Genomic DNA, 13,505 nt, shown 5'->3' with positions numbered 1-13,505 from the left:
GATTCACTCCTCCTTTCACAAATGATTTCTTTGTAACATCAGTGCTGTTTGATAGCATTTATCCACAGTAGATCTTCTTTCAGAATTGGAGTCAATCCTCTCAAACCCTGCCAATGCTTCCCAAACTAAGTTTATGTAATAATGTTCTAAATCCTTGGTTGTCATTTCAACAGGCTTCACAGCATCTTCACTAGGAGTAGATTCCATCTCAAGAAACCACTTTCTTTGCTCATCTATTGGAAGCAGCTCCTTATCCATTCAAGTTTTATTGTAATATTGCAGCAATTCAGTCATACCTCAGGCTCCACTTCTAATTCTAGTTCTCTTGTTGTTTCCACCACATCTGCAGTTACTTCCTCCACTGCAGTGTTGAATCCCTCAAAATTATCCAGTACTAAGTTGAATAAAAGTGGCAAAAGGAGGCACCCTTGTCTTGTTCCTGATCCTACAAAAAAAGCTTTGTCTGTCAACATTGAGTGTGGTATTAGCTGTGGGTTTCTCATAAGTGGATTTTATTATGTTGAGGTAGTTTCCTTCTGTTCCTAGTTTGAGTATTTTTATCATAAAATGTTGAATTTTGTCATATCCTTTTCTGTATTGTGATGATCATGTGTTATTTTCCCTTCATTCTGTCAGTGTGTAATGTATTGATGGATTTTTGTATGTTAAACGATCCTTGCATCCCAGGAATATATCCCACTTGGTAAACGGTGTATAACACTTTCAGTATGCTGCTAAATTCTGTTTTCTAGTATTGTGTTGAGAATTTTTCCATCAGTGTTCATAAGAGATATTTGTCTGTAGTTTTCTTGTAGTGTTCTTGTTTAGCTTTGGTATCAAGGTGATGCTGGCTTTGTAAATGAGTTAGGAAGTGTTCCCTCCTCTTCAATTTTTTGGAAAAGTTTGAGAATAATTGATGTTAGTTGTTTAAATGTTTGGTGGAATTTGCCAGTGAAGCCATCAGGTCCAGGGCTTTTCTTTGTCATGAGATTTTTGATTACCAAGTCAGTCTCCTTACTAGTTAAAACTCTATTCACGTTTTCTATTTCTTTGTGACTTAGCCTTGGTAGATTTTTTGTTTTTAGGAATTTGTACATTTCATCTAGGGTATCCAGTTTGTTGGTGTACAGTTGTCCATAATTCTCTCATAATCCCTTTTCTTTCTATAGAATTGGTAGTATTGTCCCCATGTTCACTTCTAATTTTAGTAATTTGAGTCTTCTTTTTTCCTTAGTTCACCCCCCCACCCCAGCTAAAGATTTGTCAATTTTGTTGATCTTGTCAAAGAACCAACTTTTGTTTTCATTGATTTTTCTCTATTTTTCTATTCTCCTATTTTCTTGATCTCTGCTGTGATTTTTATTTCCTTCTAGTAACCTTGGGTTTAGTTTGTTCTTCTTATTCTCATTCCTTAAGTCGTAACTCTAGGTTACTGATTTGAGAGCTTTCCTGTTTTTTAATGTAAGCATTTATAGCTATAAATTTCCCTCTTTGCTTTGCTTTTGCTGCATCCCAGACGTTTTGGTATGTTGTGCTTTTGTTTTCATTCATCTCATAGGTATTTTCCAATTTCCCTTGCACTTTTCTTTTTTGATCTTTTGGCTGTTAAAGAGTGTATTGCTTAATTTCCACAGATTTGTGAATTTTTCAGGTTTACTTCTGGTGATTTCTAACTTCATTCCATTGTGGTTAGAGAAAATATTTTATATGATGTCTGTCTTTTTAACTCTTGAGAGTTGATTTGTGGCTTAACGTGATCTGTCCTGGAAATGTCCCTCGAGAAAAATGTGTATGCTGTTTTTGGGTAGAGTGTTCTGTATATGTCTGTTGGATCTAGTTGGTTTATTAAGTCCTCTTTTTCCTTATTTATCTTCTCTGTGGCTATTTTAGCCATTATTGGGATTGGAATGTTGAAGCCTCTATATTTATATATATATAAATTCGTTTGTTTATTTTTGGTTCTGTTGGGTCTTCGTTGCGCATGGGCTTTCTCTAGTTGCAGCAAGCTTGTGGGTACTCTTCGTTGCGGTGCGCAGGCTTCTCACTGTGATGGCTTCTCTTGTTGTGGAGCACAGGCTCTAGGCACATGGGCTTAGTTGCTCTGCAGCATGTGGGATCTTCCTGGACCAGGGCTCGAAGCTGTGTCCCCTGCACTGGCAGGTGGACTCTTAACCACTAAACCACCAGGGAAGACTGAAGCCTCTAACTATTAATGTGCAACTATTTATCCCCTTAATTCTGTCAGTATTTTGCTTCATACATTTTGATGGTCTGTTACTAGGTGTATAAGTGTTTTATAATTGTTGTATCTTGCAGTATTGAACCTTCTATTAGTTTTTTTTTTTTTTTTTTTTTTTTTTTTTTTTTTTTTGCGGTATGCGGGCCTCTCACTGCTGTGGTCTCCCCCGTTGCGGAGCACAGGCTCCGGACGCGCAGGCTCCGGACGCGCAGGCTCAGCGGCCATGGCTCACGGGCCCAGCCGCTCCGCGGCATATGGGATCCTCCCAGACTGGGGCACGAACCCGTATCCCCTGCATCGGCAGGCGGACTCTCAACCACTTGCGCCACCAGGGAGGCCCTGAACCTTCTATTAGTATTTAATGACTTTCTTTATCTCTTGTAAAACTTCTTTGATTTAAAGTCAATTTTGTCTCACGTTAGTGTAGCCACCCTGCTCTCTTTTGATTACTATTTCCATGGGATATCTTTGTCCATCTTTTCATTTTCAGTTTATGTATATATTTGGATCTAAAGTGAGTTTATTGTAGATACCGTATAGTTAGATGACCTTTAATTCTATTTTGTCTGCAAAATTGTATTAGCTTCATAGTTAAGAGATGCTGATTCTTCTCCTACTCTTTCTGATTCCAAGACATTTAACTACTAAATAAAATTTCATTTGTTCACATGTGTTAATACCTCTAAAACTTAAGTTGAATAGAGGTTAATGGGAATTTTGGATTGTCATAATTAAATGACTGTACTCAGTTCATAATTTCATATTTGTTTTTCTACCAGTGTGAATAGAAAAGCTTCCGTAGGTCATTTATATGCTTCCCAGACAGTAATTATGCTTTTTGAAAAAAGCCTTTGCCGGACTTCCCTGGCAGTCCAGTGGTTAAGACTCCGCGCTTCTACCTCAGGGGGCATGGGTTCAACCCCTGATTGGGGAACTGAGATCCTGCAAGCCGCACAGTGCTGCCAAAAAAAATCCAAAGCCTTTGCTAGCTATAATCAGCTTTTTTGTTCTTTCCCAACTTGGCTTATAAACTCTAATTAATAAAACTTTGCTCCAAACTTGCTGTAAAATTCAGTCTTAATGAATAGCTTGAGTTCACAGTGATTTAAAATAGAAATAGTTTTATTTCAGTGTATTTTCTGCTACGGAAATACTGAAATTTTTTTTGACCTCAAAACCCATGCTCTTTCTATAAGACCCTGCTGCTTGAAGTTATAAAGCTGTTTAAAGTTTTGCTTTAAGTTTTTATCTATGTTCTGGGTTACCTTCAAACTTGGTCCTTAATGTAACTATAAAAAGAGTAAGAGTGTTTTATCTCACTTTTTAAAAAAAATAAGATACAGCCCATATGGATTATTTGTTTAGTTACCAGATTTCACAAATTTTTATATTAAGCCATCTAGAGATAAGTTGATATTGATAATGGGCTTTTATTATATATCTTAAGCACTTTGCTCAAAACACTCAAAAAAGGTAAAGTAAAATTTCTCACCACAGAAAAACATTTGTATACTTTAAAATTGATGAATTCTGAAAGAGAACAACCTTAGGGAATCTCATTCACAGTTAATGAGAAAGGACCATGGATTAGAAATAAGGAAATTCATTTTAGTCCTAGTTCTGCCAGTGAATACATGTAATGACCCTGATTAATTAATTTAACCATCAGCAGCCACTATATATACATAATTAATTATGGTTTTGTTTTTAATAATCGTTATTTAGTGACACTTTTATTTTCATTCACATTTTATATGTTCTCTGATAGCAGTTTAATTTTAGCTGGGTTTATCGTGAGATGTACCCATTTCATTTTTAAATGTTGCACCTACTTGGCTCTCTTTTCTCTCTAATATTTTATTTTTTTAACATTTTTAATATTGAATGTAATACAGACAAAATGTGATTTGTGATTCTTTACTGCATCGTTTTACCATTGGCATTACATTAGCTTCCCATTAAAATCCACCCCTAATTCTCTGAGAAAAGAATTTATAATATGCATGACTTTGTAGTGACAAATGGCATTCTCTAGAACGTATAAGGCTCTGGTTTTCTTTGGGATGAGAACTTTTTTTGTGGGGGGGGATGTGTATGGTTCTCCTTCTCGTGTATCATAATTGATACCGTTTACATAAAATAATGATTTTAAACTGATGACAACAGAGTGATCACCATCTATCTTCAAATATATCACAGAATAATGATTTATATATTTGAAGATAGCTGGTGATCACTCTGTTGTCATCAGACTTAGATTCATTAGTTTTCTTTATAGATAACATCCCCTGATCAAAAAAATTTTTAAGTAAACCAGTGTGTTCTATTTTAAGTATTTATAGGCCATTTGTGTTTTCACCTAAGTCCTAGAGAACCCCAAGTAAATGTTGACAGTAGTGTTAATATTTAGTGAATCAGTGCAAAATAGGTAGTATTTGAAATGGTTTATTATCACAAAATATCAAATACAGACATTTGTATGGTAAAGCATTTGGGCATGTAAGATTTCTGTCTTAATCCAGCTTTGAGAAAGTCTAGGGTTTTGTTAATCTAATGTTACCTCATTGATGGTTACCAATATTAAAATACAAAAGTGTTTTAGAGTAAGGATGCTTTCTTCCTTGTTAACTTTTTAAATATATCAATCTAATTACTTCACTCCAGTACAAACAACATGTATTTGTCAAGTGTCGTTGATGAGTATAAATTATTTTTCACCTTTCCTTTGGGCAGAAGATGACCCAGTTTTCAGTAGACGAGATAGCAATCGCAGTGAAAAAGAGACCACACAAGCAGCACATGAAACAGAACCAGAATCAGGGTCTCAGCCTCGGCCTGCTATATTATCTGGCTATTTTAAACAGTTTCAGAAGTCTTTACCACCACGATTCCAGCGGCAGCAGGTAACAATAAAAACATTTTATCTTGTATGTGTGATTTAAAAGGTTTATTGTTCAGTAATATAAGAAATAATTTGACATAAAACTCAAAATACACAAAGCATACAAATTTTCCCTGAAAAATTTCCTCCTTTTAAATTAGTAAAAGTTTGTTGATAAGGGCTTTACTGTGAAACTTCTGTGTCATTCCTTTTTTCTGTCTACCTCATTTATAGAAACCATCTTCCTTTCTAGGAAGTGGTTTCTCTAGTATAATTAATGAGTGATTCGTTGCTTAAGTCAAGTGTAAGGCAAAATGTCATAACTTATTCTTTGTTCTTTTATCTTGCCACCTCTCACTGTCAAATGTGTTTGGAATTCTTTTCTCTCAAGGTTTCAAAAAAGCCTGTTTTCTGATTGATTATATTAATTTATCACATGGAACTGAAGTCTCAGATGTGGGGTCCTGCTTTTTTTAGGAACAGATGAAACAGCAGCAGTGGCAGCAGCAGCAGCAGCAAGGTGTACTTCCACAAACGGTTCCTTCACAGCAGCCATCCAGTGGTGCTGTCCCTCCACCGCCACACAGACCTCTTTACCAGGCCATGCAGCCTCACCCTCAGCATTTGGCTTCTATGGGTTTTGATCCAAGGTGGCTCATGATGCAGTCATACATGGATCCGCGAATGATATCAGGTCGACCTGCTATGGATATTCCATCCATTCATCCTGGTAAGTTTAAGTTGGCATTGTCTCATGGCTCACTTGCAGTTTTGCAAGTTCAGAGTTTTTCATTTTCCCCACGTTTTTAGTCTTAATTCCTTTGAGAGTTATAATCTAGTAAGAACTTAAATAGGACTTTTTAATCATAAAATTGTGTGTCTTCTCTCAGCACAGAGTAGTTAAATGCCAGGTACTGTACCAACAGTGTGGTAAGACCAAAGAGAAAATATGTTTTCTCTCTTGCAAATACTATTTTAAAATTTTCAGATGGAAAATTACTATCTTAGTTTTAATATCTGTTATTCGCTACATTGTTTTTATTCCATCAGGTGTTTGAGCATTTGAATTTTGTCCATATATTGTATATTACAGCTTTTCAACTTTCTCTATCATTTGCCAGCCTAACACTTGGATTTCCTAATAGGTTAGCTAAAAACAAATAAAATAGCAGTCTTTATCAGAATAAATCCAGATAATCCAGTACCAAGACAGTGCAGAGGAAAATTTAAAGGTGACAAAAATATGATCAAGAATCACATCTTTATTTTAAAATTTACACTGAAAATTTTAAATTTAAGAGGCATAATTTATAGCATATTGATCAACTAAACTAGATTAATGGGATTTTCTATAGAAAATGTTTTTCTGAAAATTTATCACTTAGTGTAATTCTCATAATGTTTAACATGCGTAGAGTCACGGTGCTTGTTATCTGATTTTTATAGGCATTATCTTTTCTTTCCTTTAAAGTAAAATAGGCTGTTCTTATGGTTTTGCTTGCTTTGCTTCCTCAATTTTTAAATCTATTTAACAGCAACGATAAAAATCTCATTCACAGAAAAACTCAATATAATTTTCACTGATTATTTTTTTGAATTAATCAGTTTTACTTGCCAAAAGTATTTCTTTGGTTTAAATATAGAATGTCCAAATAGTAATTAAGTAATAATGTAGATTCTACGTCTATGATGATTTTGTTTCCTTTGTTCTCCTACCCCCATCCCCCAATCTTTTTCTGATCTTTTGTATAGGAATGATTCCTCCTAAGCCATTAATGAGAAGAGACCAGATGGAAGGGTCACCGAGCAGCTCTGAGTCATTTGAGCATATAGCTCGCTCTGCAAGAGATCATGCAATTTCCCTCTCTGAGCCTCGTATGATGTGGGGGTCAGATCCCTATCCTCATACTGAGCCTCAGCAGGCCACCACTCCCAAGGCAACAGAAGAACCTGAGGATATAAGGTAATTATTAAAATTATTAGTAGACCAATGGAATATTGTGGGGAAACGAAAACTGTGTAGTCTCTCTGAAGATCTTTCTGATTTAGGACTGAGCCACCGATGTGATTTTCTCCCATTTTAGTATGCCTTATTTCATTCTAGGACGTATTTTCCTTTTTCTGGCATTTCTGTATTGATTAGGGCATTTTGAAACGTAGTTCTGTACACTTAGTTAAATGCTGAAATTTAGTGGTAGATGTTAAAATTGGCAAGATTCTGCTGTTGATTAGGTACTTGACATGTAATGTGGCTAAAGTGTGGATGTAGTTCTTCCACTAACGAGAAATATGGTAGACATTTAATTATCGATATCTTATGGAAGTTTTCTAAGGCTGAGTTAAGGACAAACACTAATTTACAGAGTTACTTTGAAGTATCAGACAATTGGTGATCTCTAACACTTTATAACCATGAAGTTAGAACTTCTGCCCTTTTAAGGAGTGTATGTTATGGTGTTTTAAAATTCTGATTCAGTGGGAAAGATGGACCTACTCTAGTGTACTCTCGTTATAAGTGGAAATTACTAGTTTCGGTATTAAAAATTCACGTCAGCATGGTCTAAACTTCCTCTTGAGGAATGAGCTTCATTTGTTTTTAATTGTGGGGGTAGAAACATAGCATATCTACCTTCCTATCAAAATTTTAAGTGTGTAGTATAAGCATAATGTTGTACAACAGATCTCTAGAACTTTTTAATCTTGCACAACTGAAATTTTTTACCCATTTAATCATACTCATTTCCGCCTTCCTCCTAGTCCCTGGCAATCACCTTCTGTGTGGATGAGTTTGATTATATTATATAGTATATATAAGCGGGATCATGCAACATTTGTCCTTCTGTGACTGGTTTATTTCACTTAGTGTAATGTCCTCATCCATGACATAGCATATAGCAGGATTTTCTTTCTTTTTTTCATACTAAACAACATTCTGTTGTATGCATTTACCACATTTTCTTAAGCCATTCATCTGTCGGTAGGCATTTAGGTTGTTTCTATCTGTTGGCTATTATGAATAATGTTGCACTAAACTTTTTATAGAGACATAACGCTCTTTATGATTAGGATCCATTTTTCCTTTTTAAATTAGAGGGGTTATTTTGCTGTACATGTACCTGTGAGAAAGATTTTTGCCTTGATGGCTGTTATTTCTTTGAATTCTCCTTATCATAGGCCTGAAGCCCCATTGGATCAGGAACAGATAACTGCTGCTTATCCAGTAGAACATAGTCAGTTAGAGGCTCATCCAAAAGCAGACTTTGTCAGAGAATCAAGTGAGACAGAAGTACAGAAGTTTTTAAGCAGATCAGTGGAAGACATTAGACCTCATCATACTGACACAAATAATCAGCCTGCTTGTTTTGACGTACCTGATCAAAAGACTGTATCCACTCAAGAAGAGCGAATTTCAGCTGGAGAAAGTCAGCCTGCCCGGAAAAGAAGTGTGTCCCATGGATCTAACCATACTCAGAAATCAGAGGAGCAGAGAAATGAGCCATCTGCAAGCATTCCTAAAGTAACTAGCAGATGCATTGATTCAAAAGAACCAGCAGAAAGACCAGAGGAAAAACCAAAAAAAGAGGGCTTTATACGATCTTCTGAAGGACCAAAACCTGAAAAACTGTATAAATCTAAATCGGAAACTCGTTGGGGCCCAAGGCCTAGCTCCAGCAGAAGAGATGAAGGTAATGATAGGCCTGTGAGAAGATCAGGTCCTATTAAAAAACCTATACTTAGAGATATGAAAGAAGAACGAGAACAAAGGAAGGAGAAAGAAGGAGAAAAGGGAGAAAAGGTCACCGAAAAAATGGCAAAACCTGAAAAGACAGAAAAGAAAGAGCCTCTTCCTCCACCCCCACCACCTGTGGCACCGCTTCAGCCACAGTCAGTTCCACTGCCACCTCAACCAGAACCAGAGAAATTTCCTTCAGTAGAAACTTCACCTTCAACTTTGGTGCAAAAGCCACCTCAGGATACCGAGAAGCCTTTGGAACCTGTAAGTAGTGTTGAGGTAGAGCCTGCAGCTAAAACTGTAAACCAGCAAACTGTCACAGCACCAACAGTCAAGGAAGAAAAGCAACCTGAGAAAGTCATCAGCAAAGACCTTGTTACAGAGAGGTCTCGACCAGATTTAAGACCAACAGCTAAGAAAGAATCAACTTTACCCCCTAGGGCCTATTGGAAAGAAGCTAGAGATAGAGATTGGTTTCCAGATCAAGGGTACAGAGGTCGAGGCCGAGGTGAATATTACTCCAGAGGGCGAAGCTATAGAGGCTCTTATGGAGGGCGTGGCCGGGGTGGTAGAGGGCATGCTCGAGACTATCCTCAGTATAGAGACAGTAAGCCACGAGCAGAGCATGTGCCCCCAGGGCCCCTCAGACAGCGAGAAGAAAGTGAAACACGAAGTGAGAGCTCTGATTTTGAAGTAGTTCCCAAAAGAAGAAGACAGCGAGGTTCAGAGACTGACACAGACAGTGAAATTCATGAAAGTGCAAGTGACAAGGATAGTTTAAGCAAAGGTAAACTGCCCAAAAGAGAGGAACGGTCTGAAAACAAAAAACCTGTAAAGCCTCCATCTTCTCTCAAGCCTGAAAATCATGTCCGAATAGATAGTAGACCTCTAGAAAAACCTTTTGTAAGGGATGATGATAAATCTAAACCAGGCTTCCTCCCTAAAGGAGAGCCTACAAGGCGAGGCAGAGGGGGAACATTCAGACGTGGTGGAAGGGATCCTGGAGGTCGCCCGTCACGCCCTTCCACTTTACGAAGACCTGCTTATCGGGACAATCAGTGGAACCCAAGGCAGGCAGAAGCTCCTAAACCAGATGAAGGAGAGCCACCAAGAAGACATGAGCAGTTTATTCCTATGCCAGCAGATAAACGGCCTCCAAAATTTGAGCGAAAATTTGACCCAGCTAGAGAGAGGCCCCGAAGGCAGCGTCCTACCCGACCACCGAGGCAAGATAAACCTCCCCGATTTAGACGGCTAAGAGAGAGGGAGGCTGCTTCAAAAACCAATGAGGTGGCAGTGCCCACAGATGGCACAGTTAGTAATGTGGTTCAAGAACCAGTTAATACTGCTGGGGATGTTTCTGGGAATAAGACACCAGACTTATCTAATCAGAACTCTTCAGATCAGGCAAACGAAGAATGGGAAACAGCTTCTGAAAGCAGTGATTTCAATGAGAGGCGCGAAAGGGATGAAAAAAAAAATGCTGATTTGAATGCACAAGTGGTTATAAAGGCTGGAGAGAATGTTTTACCTCCAAAAAGGGAAATAGCAAAGAGAAGTTTTTCTAGTCAGAGACCTGGCATAGATCGCCAGAATCGGCGTGGCAACAATGGTCCACCCAAATCTGGAAGGACTTTCTCAGGCCCTAGGAATGAAAGGAGAAGTGGCCCACCATCAAAAAGTGGAAAGCGAGGGTGAGTATTTTGTGTTAGATATAATTACTTATGCACCTTCTCTCATTTTTTTTTTTGGCCGCCATGCGGCTTGTGGGATCTTAGTTCCCTGACCAGGGATTGAACCTGGGCCCTCGGCAGTGAAAGCACAGAGTCCTAACCACTGGACCACCAGGGAATTCCCTACTTTTGCACCTTTAGCAAAGCTAAAGGTATACTTCTTGGTTGAACTGTGCAAAGGAGCTAGTCTATAGAGGACCAAGACATTCTTCTCCTAGAATTTTTTTTTTCTATTCTACAAGTGTAAGGGTGCTTGAGAAAGAGGTTAGTGTGTCTCAGGAGTCTTTGCCTGTTGTTACCTTACATTTCCCAAAAGAGTCCTGTTAGGAATTTGTAGGTTTGGGAAAATCTACACACCTAGGGCAGGACCTATACAGTGTCTTCCATTTAGTAAATCATCTTACTGATGATGAGCAGCCTGCTTTTCTTTCCTGGTTTCTCTTTGGAAAACTGGTGCTCACAGGTGTCCTCTGGGACTTAAATTAATATGTTGTAACCATATACAGTCACTCTGGACTGGTTTCTAGAGAGTGAATGTTGAAACTTAAGGATAAATTATCTTCCTCACTCAAGTTACAAACCTACAACAAATGATCCAGCTTAGAGAGAGGCCTAGAAAGCAAAGTCCTGCCCAACCACCAAGGCCACCAGTAGCATAAATACCATGTCATTGGTGGTGTTTTTAAAAGAATTTTTCTCAACTGTGCTAAACTTGGTCTGTTTTTTTAAATATTAAAATGTTGGTTTTAGTAAATTATTATTATTATTTTTAGTATTAGGAAACATTATAAAGTAGCATTATTCCTAGTTTTAAATCTAGGCTCTGGTATTTACTAGTAGTATAAACTCTGCTTCCTCACCAGTAAAAGGGGGAGAAAGTAATAGTACTTATAAAAATGTGTGAAGATTTAGTGACATGATATTTGTGAAACACTTAATGTAACACCTGGTATATAGTAAGCAACTATTATTGTGGCCTGCCTGTTGTTTTTTTTTTAAACCAATTCCCAGATTTGCAGCCTGAGCTGGTAGGAAATTTATTCAGGCAAAGTATCTTAATCTGCATTGGTTAGTTACTGACACTTAGCACTTCAGGTTACTATACCAGTCAGCGAAAATATTTTTGCTTTCTGATAATTTAGAAGAAGTTCCAGGGAAATAATACTACCAGTTGTGTTTGAGTACCTGCTTAACACAGAATTTAAACCTCCCTTTAAAAGTCAAAAGAATAGGATAACATATAAGTTACAATAACAACATATCAATAGTTGTTGACTGTAACCAAACTATTAGAATTTCAGGTAATAATACTCAAGGGAAAAATTGATGTGATTTGTGTGCACTGTAGATCTCAACTACTTAGCAAGACTTTTGTGCTATGTAGATGTTAACAACTTTGAACCTGCAGAAATAGCAGTTACTGGCTGTAGTGAAATGAATGTTTTGCAAGAGTCCCATTTAGAAGAAATGAATTCATTCTTCACCTGTTTGAGGTCATGCTTTTTGTCAGGCTCTTGTTAAGCTTTTATCTTGAGTAATACTATAGACTGAGCAGAAAATGAATTGGTAAGGCCATTTTTCATGGTGTATTTTCATGAAGTTTTTATAAAATGAACCCAAGAAAAGAATCTTTTAGGTTAAAAAAAAAACCCTGTAGAAATACCTTTGGTTTTGTGACGTGAATCGTTTCCATATTAAAACTGGTTTTTAAAATGTTTACATGTATATAAATCCGATTGAACTTTTTTTTAAAAAAACATACTTGTAAGCATAGAATTCTTTAAAAAAATTTTTTCATACGCTGCTCTCTTGTGGAGAAGATTCACTAGTGAATACTTTGGACTAGCTTGGATCACAGAAATTTTGTGCTATAAACAATGTTGATAGCTCATTTATAACATGATAGACACAGTAAGAATAGACACGATAAGAACCTTCAGAGGATAATTAGAATTCTAGAATTTAATTGCTGGAAAGTATCCTAAGGAGCTTGTCTTATCTCCTTTACTGGGAAGCTCCGCCTTAGTGAAGTTGTAGCCAATAAAAGTCACTAAAGCTTGTTAGTTTTAGAGTTAGGGTCTTCTATCCCACTGTTATTTCTTCTTAGATTGAACTTCAGAAACTGCCACTAAGAGCATTTTTCTTTTGTTCGGATATGTAGAGGTAGTAATAAAATCTCAAATTATTATTTTGTAGGCCATTTGATGACCAGTCGGCAGGCACAGCTGGTGCTGATCCTGTCAATGGCAGCTCTGCACACCACCAGGAAGGAGCACCTAATGGTACAGGACAAAAGAACTCCAAAGATTCTACTGGGAAAAAAAGAGAAGAGCCCAAACCAGGCCCTAAAAAACCCAAAGAGAAAGTGGATGCACTGTCACAGTTTGATCTCAACAACTATGCAAGTGCGTCTCAGGTCCCTTTTATATATCTATCTGTTTATCTATTTGTTACATTTAAATAGATACTGTAAATAAAGAAGTCATCAAAAAAGAAAGAGCTGAACTTCAAGGTAGAGATAGAGACTGGTTATGAATCACCAACTGATATAGCTTTAACTGAAATAACACCAGCTTTTAGCATAGGCTTGAGTGCTTGATAAAATTCTTGTTAAAGATAATCCACAGAGTTTCACTGTTCTTCTTTTAAAAAAAAGGAAATTAACCGCTACCTTGCTAAACAGGTGTGGGGAAGCACAGAAAACCAAATGTGAAGATGCTTAGTTATATCTGTACATATTCTGTGTCTGAAAGGAAAGAAATGTTAACCTCAGTGAGTTATGACCTTGATAAAATTGGCGTCTAAGATACGATAAATAGAGAATAAATAATAGGATGGGAGGTAGTGTTGCTATGGATAAATGCTTTCAGAAAGCCATGGAATGATAGGATATCAAATACGAAGGATAACACAGCAAGA

General features: G+C 37.2%; 1 protein-coding gene and 1 non-coding gene across 14 annotated transcripts in view; one reads left to right on the top strand and one right to left on the bottom strand.

Annotated features, from left to right (window-relative positions):
* PRRC2C (proline rich coiled-coil 2C) overlaps window positions 1-13,505 on the top strand; it is a 96,331-nt gene that overhangs the window by 45,905 nt on the left and 36,921 nt on the right. For all 13 annotated transcript variants that reach the window (XM_060091261.1, XM_060091270.1, XM_060091265.1 and 10 more), the window contains exons 13-17: window positions 4,973-5,142; window positions 5,598-5,850; window positions 6,873-7,083; window positions 8,295-10,547; window positions 12,783-12,991. In XM_060091261.1, coding sequence (XP_059947244.1) covers window positions 4,973-5,142; window positions 5,598-5,850; window positions 6,873-7,083; window positions 8,295-10,547; window positions 12,783-12,991 — 3,096 coding nt within the window. The remainder of the gene's footprint in view (window positions 1-4,972; window positions 5,143-5,597; window positions 5,851-6,872; window positions 7,084-8,294; window positions 10,548-12,782; window positions 12,992-13,505) is intronic.
* On the bottom strand, window positions 10,632-10,704 carry TRNAE-UUC (transfer RNA glutamic acid (anticodon UUC)). Its single transcript has one exon. It is a non-coding gene; the product is annotated as a tRNA-Glu (tRNA).

This window comes from Mesoplodon densirostris, chromosome 2 (genome assembly GCF_025265405.1).
Source record: "Mesoplodon densirostris isolate mMesDen1 chromosome 2, mMesDen1 primary haplotype, whole genome shotgun sequence".
Taxonomy (NCBI): Eukaryota; Metazoa; Chordata; class Mammalia; order Artiodactyla; family Ziphiidae; genus Mesoplodon; species Mesoplodon densirostris.
This window is presented reverse-complemented; position numbering and strand designations above follow the sequence as displayed.